Source organism: Ictidomys tridecemlineatus, chromosome 8 (assembly GCF_052094955.1).
Source record: "Ictidomys tridecemlineatus isolate mIctTri1 chromosome 8, mIctTri1.hap1, whole genome shotgun sequence".
Lineage (NCBI taxonomy): Eukaryota > Metazoa > Chordata > Mammalia > Rodentia > Sciuridae > Ictidomys > Ictidomys tridecemlineatus.
In genome coordinates, this window is record NC_135484.1 from 123,235,163 (window position 1) to 123,250,111 (window position 14,949).

The following is a 14,949-nucleotide window of genomic DNA, read 5'->3' on the forward strand; positions in this document are numbered from 1 at the left end:
CAGATTGTGGCTTATTTTCACCAATAGGGGTTGTGCTGTCAAAGGAAATTTGATTAGTTTCTGTAACTAATCCTACTGAGTACCCAATAAAGTATGCCCCCCAACCCCCAGTCTGAAAACTTTTTAAAATATTGAATTGCTTCTGACTTACTGGCACTATTAGGAACAGTAGGCATAAATAACATACATATTTTTGTTCCTGGTGGTTATCCACACAAGTGACTCTGTCGTCTTTGCTAGGACACTAGCTACTCAACAGAAATGAAGGAGGACTCTGTAAGGAAACACCAATATCCAGATGGCGATGTCTGGAAGAAGCTCCTCGCTGCTCAAGAAAACTAAGTGTTCATTTAGCCCTAACACCATTTTTTCTTAAGTGAAAAGACTTAAAATTTCCTGGGTAGTTTTATAAAAATAGAGAAGAAAAAAAATCTTATCCTACTAATCAAGACAAGTTTCACTCAAGAATTAGCCCAGTCATCATTTCAATTTGATTATTTTAACAAGCCAATATATATTCTATTTAATCCTTAAGTAGATTTAGATTTACCTAACCCAAAGCCCAGGAAGATATTCTTACCAAAATTTCCATCAAGAGCCAGTCTGCAGACATTAAATCATACTTTGAAAATAAGCAACACATTGCATAATTTGTTGGAACAATCCCTTATTTGTTCTAACACTTGTCATAAACTAGCAGAATAAAAATAGTTCTCCAGGACTCCAGGGGATCTGTTATTGCATCAAAGGAAAAACTATTAGCCCTGATGTGATCTAGCCTTTTCCTGATCAGTAAACATATTAGAGAATCCATACCACACTAACATAAATGGGGGCAAAATGGTATTTCATGAATTATTTTTGTAATCCTTAAAAAAAAAAAAACCTCTGTCCTAAGTGGTGTTTATCTTTTTATTTATTTATTTTGGACAGCATGCCTTTATTTGTTATGTGATGTCAAACACTCTGCCACTGAGTTACAGCCCCAGCCCCCTAAGTGGTAATTATCTTTTAATGTAAAATACGTCTAGGATGAGATGAATCATGAAAAAAAAGGGCAAAATATAGTTTAGTCAGAATTTCTAATATATATTCTCACCCTCTAAGCAGCATCTAAACCAGAATCCAGCACACGCTTGCTTGGCTTAGGTGGGTTTGTTTGGGTGAATCTCTTTTAGGCAGGCACTGAGCAGATAAATGACAATACAGAATGAAAATAAAAATGGACAAATGCAAACAGTTCTTTATTATAAAAACATAAAAGAAATAAGCATTCATAATGCACATATATTATGATGGATGGGTTACTTCAAAATTGAAGGGAATAAATAGCTTGTACAAACAATGAAATTCACAAGTCTTAATGAAGCCAAGAGACTGAAATGCTATGTATTTTTGCTAAAAGTATATAAACTCCCACTTTCTTTGCTCAGCATTTTGTGCTCCCTCAGTCAACAAAATGTGACTGCTAAAACATACAGCACAGTTATATCTGCCAATGGAAACATACTTGAAAGCTAATGAATAGTAACTGATTTTTTTGACCTAGTTTCTTTTTCTTTAGAAAAAAAACAATTTTCACCTGAGCATTCAGCCTACCCCTACAAGTGACAAAACCTTTCCAACTCCTTTGAAAGCACTCTAAACAGCCATTTCTATTTTAATAGTTGGATGTGGATTGTACCCCTCAATTTGAAAGTCTTCAACTTTGAAGTCATCTATTTTCTCAACCTTTCGAAGGATTTTGAGCTTTGGGAAAGGTCTTGGTTCTCGCTGAAGCTAAAAAAAAAAATCAGATCATTATTTTGCCATATTTGTGCAACCTGCTTTTAATTCTGCTTCCCATGGAACAAGAATACAGTATTTGGGCTGGGATTGTGGCTCAGCGGTACAGCGCTTTTCTAGCATGTGCGAGGCCCTGGGTTTGATCCTCAGCACCACATAAAATAAATAAATAAAATAAAGATATTGTGTCCAACTACAACTTAAAAAATAAATAAATACTTTAAATACTGTGTTCTTTTTTTTATCAACAAAATATTATTTTACAAGTGTCTAGTACTGTGGGTGCCCTAACCCTGGTTATACACTACTACTGAAACATGCCCAATTGTTTCTGTGGCACAGATCAAGTGTAAAGGGTATCTTGTACCAATACAAAGCACCAGGTGCCTGGTAGCCCATCAGGTGTGAGTTATGGTAATTATTAACACTATGACACAGTCTTTTATTTTACTTTTCCATCTATACCTCATAGTAACATGCAGTATAGTTTCTTGAGTTTCACTGTCCCTAACCCAAATGTCCCTGGCAGAAAGGGGAACAAAAGATGGCATCTCTTGACAAGTTACAGAAAAAGGCAAGCACAGACTCCAGTATGAGTACTTGTGGCAGTGAGGATGTAGAGGTCATGACCTTTTGTATCTGTGTCCAACACAAGTGCAGACAGCAGAGAGAAGCAGCTGAATAAACCTGTGGTCACCCTCTATTTAGGCCAAGATCCGAAAAAGCAGTAACTTACAATCTAATCTAGAATAGGATAAGAGTAAAAGTTTTGGGTTCTAAAATTATTTTTTTCTTGGGGCTCATGAAGGCACAGTCACATTTTTATTCCATTTCAAGTCATCTGTTGGTCAGTAATAGGGATTTGGACAGACTAGGCTTTTGAGAGTTCAGATCTAAGCATTATATTTAGCATAAAATAAAGAGAAAACATGCACTTCAATTCCCCTTCAAGTAAAAATGAATTGGGGAGGTTGGGATTGTGGCTCAGTGTACAACACTTGCCTAGCATGTGTGAAGCACTGGGTTCGAGTCTCAGCATTGCATATAAATAAATAAAATAAAGGTCCATCGACAACTAAAAAAATGAGTTAAGAAGGCCCCAAATTCCCTGCCCAGAGTGTGGCTCTTCCTTTCTGTTACAGGTGCTTAGTGCCTCACAGCTCCTATCACATCAAGTATCACATCATCCCTGCCCACATAAACACTGGAGCATGTCCTCTTTACTTCAGCATGACATCACACAGAGGGCCTGTCATATAGGAATGCTCCACAAATCAACCTTTGAGTACCAAGTTTTGAAAATTATACTAGATATAATTCTTACCTGAATTTTCAGTGGCTCAATGTGATTCAGGTAAATATGTGCATCTCCCAAAGTATGTACAAAGTCACCTGGCTAAATAAATCCCTCAGAACAATCAATGTTTTTATTTCAATTCCTTTAAACACATCACTTAAAAACACATTATAGAATATGTAGCTATCTCAAGGCTTTTGAAAAAAATAAAGAATTTAACCAGTACAGCTTTTGAGAAAAGTTAATTTAGGAAAGTTACAATATAGACAACCTGCGTGAACTTAAGTTTACATAGACAACAAAGGCAGGAAAGCCCGATGAAGGCTCACGAGGCAAGCCAGTTTATATCTGTCTTACGTATATCAGATTTTAATACTAATCAGAGACTGAATTCTCCTGCTAGTTTTTCCAAATTAAATAATCAAAGAGCTCAGTGCAATAGGCTGGCTATAAGAGCGCTTTCCTAGGGCAGCTCACCTGCAGGCCCGTGATGTGTGCAATCATGTAGGTAAGCAGGGAATAGCTGGCGATGTTGAAGGGCATGCCCAGGCCCATGTCACCTGATCTCTGGTACAGCTGGCAGGACAGCTCCCCATTCACCACGTAGAACTGGCAGAGGGCATGGCATGGAGGCAGTGCCATCAGAGGAAGATCTGAGGAACCAGCGCAGAGGAGAACAAGGAGGGGTATATGGTTTTAAAGAGCACAGCTAAAAGCATGGTAAACCATTGGAGATCATGAAAAAAGCCATCAGGCCCCAGGGAAGTCTGCAACCCAGACCTTTTCATCATACAAAAATCAGACCATTGTCCTACCCCTTGCAGCAGTGGCCTGAAGCTGAAAATTTGTGCAGATTCATCTATGCTGAAGCAATGTTCTCCTATTCGAGCTGAAATTAAGGATCTATGCTATTTTTATGGCACCAGACTGCAAATACAGGAGGAATGAATTACTTCATTTGCAGGGACCACAGGATATTGGTGCCTTCAGCAGACCCTACTGTCTTCATTATAGATCCAAAATCCCATTCTGGGTAGACTTTATTTTTAACAATTGTGTTGTAAAATTATTAGTGAGAGAGGAGTAGTGGTGACTGGAAATGTCATCTGCTCCAAATAAAACGTTAAGATTTTATGTGTATTTTCATAGGCAATTTAAAACTCTTTTTTTGAAAAAAGTACAAGTATAAATGCACAAATTAAGATGCTCTGCTTTCAACCTGATGATCCGAGAATGAAAATGAATTGTGATTTGCTGAGGTTAACAACAAACCCCATGGTTGGGACGAGCTCCCAGGGTCCCACCTCTCCGGGTCCCACCTCCCCGTGGTGCCTCAGCAGTGTCACATGTCTTTGTTTTGTGCTGACCATACACTTAACAGAAAAGAGGATGACCAGGATGGTTTCACCTTTTGGGTTCCAGGCACACATGATGATCCTTCTGTCATCAGGGTTGGTTTTGATGGTGTCAAGCACTTTTTGCAGTTGGTCTACTCCTTGACCAGAATAATCTATAGAATTGTTAAAGACACATACACAAATTAATCAGAGCCTCTCATGGGATGGCCCTGCCATCATCTATTACACCCTTCACTCAATGTCCCTTCTTGACCCATGGTCACAGAACTCTGTGCAAATTTCTCATCTCTCTCTGGGTTGAGTTTGAGGTCTTAAGCTTCTAGTCCTCTGGAGTCATAGTAAAGTCTGTTTTCTATACATGAATTCCTTAAATATTTGTCCTATCACAGTGTCACCTCCTCCTCCTCCTCCCTTCCTCCACTGCTAAGTGCTATGGTTTAAACATGGTTTGAGTGTGTCACTCAAAGGTTCATGTGTTGGGCTGGGGATGTGGCTCGAGCAGTGGCGAGCTTGCTGGGCATTCGCGGAGCGCTGGGTTTGATCCTCAGTACCACATAAAAAATGAAGATGTGTCCACCGAAAACTAAAATGTCACAGGGCACAGTCCCCACGATTAAATCTTGGTGGCTTATTTTATAAGAGGGAGAGAAACCAAAAGGGACACGTATGTGCTCTTCTCATTTCTTGCCATGCAATTCCCAGCTACCTCAGAACTCAGACTGTACGAAGGCCATCACCAGATGTGGGTCCTTGAGCCTCCAGGACCAGGAGCTAAATAAACCTTTATAATATTATCCATTTTCGGGTGTGTTGTTCATAGTTAAAACAAAAACAAACAAACAAAACCCTCACAGACATATACACTTATCTCAGTAATCTTAGATTTTTCCAATGTTTCCCATGGACTCAGCTTCTAACCCACCAATCCTTCTTGTCACACTTTAACTGACACAACCTGGTTTATCCTTGTCCCACAGAACATATTGAGTCTGAAGTAGAATATAGCATTGCATACACATTCCAACTAAAAAGGGACTATGGATTCCTTTCCACGACCTTGACACTAACTTAGCCACATTTCTACCCCAAACTATACTCGAGACTGAGCAGCTAAACAGGTATTTCCTATAAATATAGGAAAACTCTATAATGATTACATCATCTTTCTTTTCTCCCAATCTTGTTTTCTGGAGTTTGATTCCCTGCTTTCTTTCTGAGATGGAACTGAAAGCTGAGAAGTGATTTGTTAATGGAGACAGAGAGCTTCGGACTGTCCTCTAGTTAAAATTCCAACAGATGAGAAATGTTCCAGACCAACAGTTCTGACATCTTGTGGGATAAAGGCCTCTAACTGATCAACTCTGGATTGTACTAATGTTAATTTAAGTAAGAGTATTAACAGCAGCTATCACTATGGGCGGGGACAGGGTGAAGGGTACAGAGGAATTCTCTCTACCTTTTTTTTCCCCAATTTTCTGTGAATCTAATTATTTCAAAATGAAAACTCAGAATCAAAGATGACAAACTCCTCTGCTGACATCTAGCAGCCTGTACTCATCCAACTAAGTCAATACTTTTATGACTTGGCCCCTTAAGCAACAAGAAACACCAGGCAGGATGTAAAACCCCTTGCCAGGGGAGAAGCCTGACATCTTCAGGAAGGAGCCCTAGGTCAGCAATCACATACCAAGAAGCCACTGATCATTCACCTGCAGAAAGTCTGGCCTTGCGCATGCTAGACAAGCCCTTGTTGTAACCATTTTTAAGTATGCAATTCATCAGCATTAAGTAATTCCTATTGTTGTACAACCACACAGTATCCACTTCTAGAACATTTTCATCTTTCCAAACTAAAATTGCGTACCCAAACACTAACTTCCCATTTTCCCCACAACCCAAGCCACCATTCTACCTTCTCCCTCTTCAAATTCACCCATTCCTAGTCCTCCAGCATTTTTTTTTTAATTCTTGAAACTGCCAACATCAAAAAAGGCCTTATGACTGCACATAAATGCAGACTTAGTCTTTCACTGAGGAATTAACACCAGGCCCAAATCCCTCCAGCCAGGAAATTGTTACTCCTGCATGTGTGCACACACACACACAAATACACCCTCAGGTGGTGTTTGCTTTGGCCACCCCTATCCTAAGAACAGGTGAGCTAGAAAGAAAGAGCCAAAGGCAGGAGTGGGAGGGGGGTTGGGCTCTGTGACTCAAGCAAATGGTGCCACTAACAGGACAGGAAATCCTGGAGTGAAATGTTTCATCCTTCCTCTATTCCAGCAGAGTGTGGGGGAGGGGGACCCCAATGCTATGCTGGATCACACCAACACCACCTACTGCACGCTAGAGGTTTAGTCTCTAGCTGAAGAAATAAGCTCCCACAGATGAACTTTCTTCCTACCCTATTCCCCAACATGGACAACAATCCTGCAGCTATCTGCCAACAAATGACACAGGATGGCACAGATAAGGAAAATTCCAAGAATTCATAAGAACCCCATAAATGCAAATCACCAAGAGTGTGATATGACCTTCATGGGGCACTGTCTCTCAAAATGTCAAAGTTCTATATCAGCTCCTGGGACAGAACCCAGGACCTCACACATGCTAAGCAAGCACTCTACCACAGAGCTACACCCCGGCCCCAACGCTGACGCTGATTCATTATGCCCTAGACTTTATCCAAAACAATGGAGCAAACTCACGCTAGGAAGAACATTTGAGAAATCTGAGGAATTGCTCTGTCTCCTCACCTGAATCCATATCTTTGTATTCTGCCCCAAAATGTCTCCACTGGAAGCCATAGACTGGGCCCAGGTCCCCTTCTTGTCTGGTGGATAATCCCAGGCCATCCAAAAAGCCTCGAGATCCATTGGCATCCCAGATTTTCACTCCCTTGGAAGATAGTTCTTTCGCATTTGTGGATCCCTAAAGAGATGAGAGTATAACAGGCACACAAGTGAATTCTGAGCCATCTGGGTTGAGGCCCCCAAAGTCACCCACTGCTCAGCCTCTAGCCCATGCTGACACGCTGGAGGGCGGGCACTTGATCCTGTCCATGTGAAGCCTGAACTATCTGTAAGCAGACTGGACCCAGTCCTAACTTTTGGAGGGTGGTGATAGGGTGGTCTGACCCCTTCTTTGGATCCATCTCTCCAATCTTTTCCTATAGGGCTGGGGGTGTTGTTCAGTAGTAGACTGCCCCTGAGTTCAATTCTCGGTACTGTTTAAAAAAAAAAAAAAAAAAGACCTGAGATTTCTGAAGATGCATTTTAGAAGTTCACTGACATTTAAAAACCAACACAGAACCCACCCCAAGAACACAGAACTGAGAAAGACTGAACTGAAGCCAAATGTCAACCCTTTCTAGGTCTGCCTGGATGGCCCAAGATCATATAAGCCACATCAAGAGCTTTATAGATGGGATCCAAATGTCTAGCTTGTCCTAGAACCAAGCCCATCTCTTCAGAGGGTTCTGGTCAGTACTAGACAGAATATCACTGGTTCTGGACCAGGACACTATACAAGGAGGAGCCTGGTGTCACTGCCACCCATCTCATGGCTCTCGAGCTCTTTTCCAAACTACCTACTACCTTTTGCTCTCTTCAGCATTCAAAACATGTTGAGTGACTAGCACATGGCAGTCTATGCTCCAGGTCCTGGGGGAACAACAGCAAAAAAGTGACTAATTCTTTGCTCTTGTGGAGCTTATTTATTTGTCTGTTATCCCCCTACCCACAATGGGGGCAGGGTGGAGAGGAAAGACTGTGGCATTACACATCAGATGTTCCCTCTCGAGAAAAATACAGGAGTCAGGGGAGAATTATAGTCTTTGACTGGGAGGCTGAGACTCACTGAGCAAAGACTTAAGGAGGTGAAGGAGTCACACTCCACGGGGGTGGAGGAGAAGGTTCTAGAGAGTGGGAAGCAAGTCCCAGAGGCCTCTGTGGGAATGTCCTAGTGTGCTCAAAGATAAGCAAGAGGGTTAGGATGGATGGTACAGAGATGCAGATTTCCCAGAGCTGGAAGGCGCTCTGATAAGGACTCTGCTTTTTACTGAATAAAATGAGAACTACTAGGGATAATGTCTAAGGGCTGTGGGCCGAAGAGTTACATGATCGGACTCTTAAAAACCCTCTGTATGTTGAAAACAGACCGTCAACTTTCAACAGAAGCAGCTTCTTTACCTTGATAAACCACGGCAACTCCTCCAAAACACCCTTCCAGAACACACGTTTGGTTGTCAGCAGAGGAAATTCATCTGAAAAACAGTTGGCCGTACAGTTTGAACATGGGAACAGAGAACACATCTTCCAACCTTTCCTGTGGAGGAAAACTGTCCTGGGACATAAATTCCTAGAGTGACCTTAGGAACATCCAGAAAACTGCAACTCCTGGGATCAGGGAGGAGCTCCAGGCTGCAAGGCAAGTCAGTGACACAAGTCACACAGGCACAGCTCCTCCTGAGCCCTGGCGACTACCGGACACAGCAGTTCCACACAAAGACATGGAGGATGCCCCTGTAGAAAAGGGAAAGAGCTATCACCCACTACCCAGTCCTTGTGAATCCTGTCACACAGGTGTGAAGGCAACACTCAAAATGTTTCCCAGGAAACAAGCAATTCCACCACTGTCAAGAATAAACTTAACTCAGTGCGGGGAACAGATGTCACACGGGTGAAAACTTCAGAATAGTTTTTCAATATTTGTAAAGCAAATAAACATCAATTATTTTAGTGTACCAAAGCCAGCAACTGTTCTCAGAATGGGTGTCACGAGCAGCTTCCCACAGCAATAATAACCTAGAACTCCAGTGAGACTCAGGTGGACGAGGAATAGAGAGCTGCTTGGCCTCATCTGCTTTTCTCCACCAAAGTTGACCCCATTTAAAGCTGTCCTGGAGGAGCAGGCCAGTCCTGGACAGAGGTGGCTGCCAGGCATCCCCAGAAGGCCAGCTGCCCTAAATCAAAAAGTGAGGCTAGGCCAGGTGTGCTGGTGCAGGCCTGGAATCCCAGCTACTCAGGAGGCTGAGGCAGGAGGATCACAAGTTTGAGGCCAGCCTGGGCAATTTAGAAAGCCCCTTACTGAAATGTTATTAAAAATTGCATTTTAGGGCTGGGGTTGGGGCTCAGTGGTAGACTGCTTGCTTAGCACACATGAGGCACTGGGTTCATTCCCAGAACCTGATAAAAAATACTAAATACTAAATATTGTCCTTCTACAACTAAGAAAAAGTTTTTAAAAATAGCATTTTTAAAAAGGGGGTGTGGATGTAACTTAGTGTAACATGTGTAGGGCTCTGGGTTCCACCCCCAGTATAAAAAATAATAATAATAACTGAGGTTGGGGTTTATCTAGGGCTTTGGGGTCCAACTCCTGGGTATGCACCTTGGTTGTGCATCACTGGAAGAGTGACTTAACTTCTCTATGCTTCAACTCACCACCTATAAAGTAGGGATAGAGAAAGTTCCTACATCAAGGATTGTGGGTGGGATTTAATAAGGAATGGTTAACACACTTGGGTTAGCATTAGCCACCAGCAGGACGACTCTCACGCTGTCACATGCAGGGCTAGGCTCAGGGATGAAAGTGGCTCATGAGTCCCCAGGGAGCTGACAGCCGAGTGCTCTTAACCCAGCCTCTGGCTCCTCTCTGCTTCCCTCCTCCTCAGTTCCCAGAGAACCCCACACCCTTCACATGAGTTATATCCCTGGTTCCAGGTTGGGAGTGTTTGAAGCTCCCACGTAAGACGGCTTTCCATCGGCTTGACCTGGGGAACCACCCAAGTGCAGCCACCTCATGCCACGGCCCCCTTACCTCTGAATGCTGATGATGACCCTTAGGAGCCAGAGGATGCTCGGTATCAAGACAATATCCAGGATCTGCTGACTGTTGTATTTTCTTGCTGGTAAGAGACACAACCCTTTAATAATGCGCTTCCTCAGTCTCTGCCCTGGGGGGACTGGGACTGTGGGTCCCTGGGCAGTGATGCAACTTCTTGTCAAGATGGGAAAGGGGGCTGGGAGTGGGGCTTAGTGGTGAGCGCTTGCCTAGCATGTGGGTGGCCCTAGGTTCTAGGCCCAGCACTGAAAAGAGAAGAGAGCAATGGTCTGAGCACCAACGAAGAAGTGCTGCCTTGAATCCGGAACCATCCCTACAAGTCAGAGCCAAGGTGAGTGTGGAGGCCAGGCTTCCCTGTCCCCAGCCCCCAGCCCCCAGCCCCAGAGCTGTGTGAGCAAATATGGACTGTCCTCAGGAAGTGGCTCCAGTTCTACAGAGCACATTGCAAGCGAGCCTTCCTCCCCCAGAATTCTTTTCATCAAGTTCCCTTAAGAAGTCTTAAATAATCCCACGCAGGGTGGAGGTAGGTGTGGTAGGAAGAGGCGGGGGCAGGGTGGGTGCAGGCTCCTGCTGTGGGGAGGACTTGGGTGGGAGGCCAAGGCAGGCAGGAGATGGAAGGGTAGAGGGCAGCCCCGAGACACGGCCCAGTGTTGGAGAGATGACCAGGTAAGAATCTGGTGTAATGGACTCCTACACGCGAAATTCCTAAAATACTGCATGGCTAGACACACACAAAGGCACCATCCCTCTCAAGAGCATTGGATATAAGTCTGTGTGTGTGTGTGTGTGTGTGTGTGTGTGTGTGTGTTTGTGTACACATAGAGGCATATATTTCCTCCCAGTGTTGGGGATTAAACCCAGGGCTCCACACACCGGATTAGTGCTCTATCACTGAACCACACCTCCAACCTGAATACGGAACACTTTTAATAATTTTCTGGTGTCCCCCTTTCTGGCCCCCAAATCTCCACAGTGCAGGGTGGATTTTCAACAGAGAACTGAGTAAGCACCTGGTCTTCTGTGAAGCCTAGAGCTGGAGGCACTGACCTGACTGAATGGTGGCATCAGCCACCGTGGCCATCAGGCTGTGATGATGATCAGCGTGTCAAACGTAATGGCAAAAGCAAAGTCCATTAAGAATCAAATGAGAGGCATGTCAAGCTCAGGCTCTGATGGGTCCCCAGAAAACTGAACCAACAGCTTATGTGAGATAACTAGCCAGTGCTGAAATTCATTTCTGGAACTTTTAGGTCACTGCATGGGAAGCAAGAAACACTAGGCTTGAACTATCCCATGATCATCCATTGGCTGCTCTGAGTCACCCGCAGAGATGCAGGAATCACTAACCCATATTACTTTGCCTTCCACAAAAGTCTATACTGGTGAAGAACATTTTTATTTTTCTATTTTTTGGGCACCAGAAATTGAACCAGGGGGTGCTTTACCACTGAGCCACATCCTCAGCCTTTTTTTTTTCTCCATATTTTATTTAGAGACAGGGTCTTGCTGAGTTTCTCAGGGCCTTGCTAAGTTGCTGAGGTTGGCTTTGAACTCACCATCCTCCTGCCTCGGCTTCCCAAGACACTGGGAACACAGGCGTGCACCACTGTGCCCATCCGGTGAAGAATACTTGCAGAATGCACAGTAGGTCTTTCCTGGTATTAATTTTACTATGTGCATTACGACTTAATGGAAGTAGAATTCATCGTGCCATGACTTTCCTGACAGTGGTGCTAAAGGAGAAGAAAACACCGACCAGGTCCCCCCCCCAGCCACGTGCACTTCGGGAGAAGTTTCCTGGCACTAAGAGCAGTGGTCACTGGGGTCAGACCCCGCCTAGCTGTGCACCACCAAAGTCAGCCTGTGGCTTGCATCTCTGTGCCCTGCAGAGCTCGACACACAGCAGCTCAAGACGCACCGGCTGGCACATAGCACCAGGGCCGAGGGTGGAGACCAGCGGCCTGGAGAAGGGAAGGCTCGTGGGAGACATGTCCACCGCTCAGGGGAGAGCTGGCCAACAGCCCGCTGACTAGCCACACAGGCTGAGTTTTTGACAGTGAGGTTAGGGAGCAGGCCAAGGAAGCTGCCAAAGGAAATGCCTCCTTGGCCATGATGTTCTAGGATGCCTGGCCTTCATCCCTAGTCTCATGACCTGAACGCCTAAGAGCCCTGTCCCTCCAGTGATAAGTGACAGAGGTGGAAGGAGCATCCTTTGCTATTCATCACAAGCCCTTTTTCAACCCCACCTGAGCTTAATGAGGTCGTCCTGGGAAAGCCCCTCAGGATGGGGATGTGAATCCACAGGGGAACCTACCAGGGGATCAGAGAGCTAGAACTTCCAGCCCCACCCTCATCCTTGCCCCCTACCTCTGTGGAGGGCAGAGGGGCTGAAGATTGGGTCGATGACCAATGGCCAATGTGTAATCCGTCATGCACACATAACGAAGCCTCCACAAAAAAAACAATAGTGTTGGGGGAGCTTCTGGGTTACTGAGGGGCATGGAAGGGCGCACCTGGAGAGGGTATGGGAGCTGCACACCCCTTTTCCTGCACCCTGTACCTCTCAGTCTGGCTGACCTGAGATGTACCCTTGTACAACAACCAGAAATCTAGTAACCGAAGTGTTTTTCTGGTCACCTCTGATTTATAAGCGATCAGTCAGCAGCACAGGTGTTAATGTGGACATGCAGTTGGTGTCTGGAGAGAGGACAGTCTTGGGGACTGTCCTCAGTCTTGGCTCAGCCCTCAACCTGTGGTATTTGATGCTAACTGTGGACAAATTGTGTCCAAATTTGATTGAATTGCAGGACACAAAATTGACGACCAGAGAGTTGGACAGTTGGTAGGTGTGAGAAAAAATAACACACACTTGGTGTCAGAAGTATTGTGAGTGACCATAGGTGGGATAGGGGTGGATCACCAGGTTGGACAGGGCAGAGTGAGGGGAAGGGAGGGGCTGGGAATGGGAAAGACAGTAGAAGGAATCGGACGTAACTTTCCTAAGTTCATATATGCATACACGACCAGTGGAACTCCATACCACCAAGTTCAACCACAAGAATGGGAGATTATACTCCATGTATGTATAGGTCCAAATACACTGTACTGTCATTTATAACTAAAAAGAACAAAAATTTTTTTAAAAAAAAGTAGTATTGTGAGAAAGTAGAGAAAAATATTGGGCTTCCTTCTTTTAAAGATCCTTCCCAACTCCAGGATGTCAAGGTCTGTGGTTCTCATTTTAATTAGACAGTTCAAATTGACTTTGGGAAGTTCGGCCTTTACCCACACAGAGGGTTCCCCTCCAAGAGCTCGTTATAAGATGCCTCTACACAGGTGGAGCTTGGAGACCTGCAGCCATGTCTCTGAACTGTGACAGGAAGTCCCCTGTCCCCTCCCTAGGACACACACTCACCAGTTCCAGAACTGCTTCCTTTCAAAATAGGCTCTGGGCTCATGCGTGTACAACTTCAGGAGGATCTCAAGAACTACAGAGAAAGGAAAAGCCACTCGGCTAGGAGATGAAGGGGTTCTTCTCATCCAGGGCAATTAACATGGCGTTGATTAGAATGACGACATCATAAACCCAGACAAAGATCCTGCCTTGGGGGGAGAGAGAGACCCTGTCACCCGCATTTCAGCGAAACGAGTGCGATCCTCTTTAGGGCCCTACCGGAGAGACTTTATTTCTCAGCATCCCCAACACACACCACTCCTCACCCAGGAAGGTTCTAGCAGAGCTGGAATTCATCTGCCTCTGCTACCCTGGTGCAGCCTTCCTTTCCCAAGAGGAACCAAGGAGGGAGAGAGGTGCAGCTTCCCCAGGCTCCCCTAGGGGGCAGCACCTGGGTCAGGTGAAAGCTGAGGCAGAATCAGGGGGCAGGGAGGTGGTTAGGGTTCGGTCCAGGATGTCCCCAGGAAAAATCGCAGCCTTAAATAAGAGGTCTAGCTTCCTAAGTTTGGAGACAAAGTGGGTGAACAAGCCAGCCTGCCAGCCCCGCTTCAGCTCCCCCTCCCAGCTCCTGCACAGCTGCCCCAGGTGTTCAGGTGCCCCAGGGAGCCTGCCATACGCACAGGTAGGGGACAGCATGGAGAGGCCACCCTAGTGTCCTCCCCTGTGAGGAGCACTTCTGTGATTCAAGATTGGAATTGACAGAAAAGAGTCTCCGTGTAAAGATCTTTGATAAATTCCAAATGCAGGCAGCTAACAGGGACATTCACCTGTCTCAGGGGCTTCAAAGCCATTTGCTTTTATGAAACATTAAATGTAAAGAAAACAAGAGGCCACTATGGCTGAGAATAGGCCGCACACGTTAAAAGTAAGGCCTTAAACCAGGATAAATGGCTCTTTCCAGAGGCCATCAGCTAGAAAATTAAGGGATACACAGTCCTCCTTTAGCAGTTATCCCAACAAAGCTGACTCATCAGTCCTGACCATAATTCACAGAATCAAAGTGCCAGGTTTGTGTCAACTTCGTGTTTACGCTGGTGGGGCCAGGACCTCCTGAATTCAGAGAGGGGTCAGCTTCCCTGGCTCAGGGGAAGGTTGTGGTTGCATGTTGCCTAATGCAAGTTATTGAGTTGAAGTTGCATTTGTTAATTCTAAAATATGGAAGGAAGTATGGTGTTTGGTCCACTTGAGGATTCACTCAATAGAGTATCAGA

General features: G+C 44.9%; 2 protein-coding genes across 21 annotated transcripts in view; one reads left to right on the forward strand and one right to left on the reverse strand.

Annotated features, from left to right (window-relative positions):
- Positions 1–2,010, forward strand: part of LOC144366287 (mitochondrial enolase superfamily member 1-like) — a 34,921-nt gene extending 32,911 nt beyond the window's left edge. For all 20 annotated transcript variants that reach the window (XM_078020371.1, XM_078020361.1, XM_078020362.1 and 17 more), the window contains one exon: positions 241–2,010. The gene's annotated coding sequence lies outside the window, so the exon portion shown is untranslated. The remainder of the gene's footprint in view (positions 1–240) is intronic.
- LOC144365795 (thymidylate synthase-like) lies at positions 1,393–12,395 on the reverse strand. Its single transcript, XM_078018543.1, has 7 exons — positions 12,203–12,395; positions 8,631–8,704; positions 7,197–7,371; positions 4,491–4,592; positions 3,560–3,735; positions 3,110–3,181; positions 1,393–1,779 (listed from the first exon to the last, which is right to left on the reverse strand). The coding sequence occupies exons 1-7, from the start codon at positions 12,393–12,395 to the stop codon at positions 1,642–1,644; spliced, it is 930 nt and encodes a 309-aa protein (XP_077874669.1). The 3' UTR covers positions 1,393–1,641.
- Between the last annotated feature and the right edge of the window lie 2,554 nt (positions 12,396–14,949).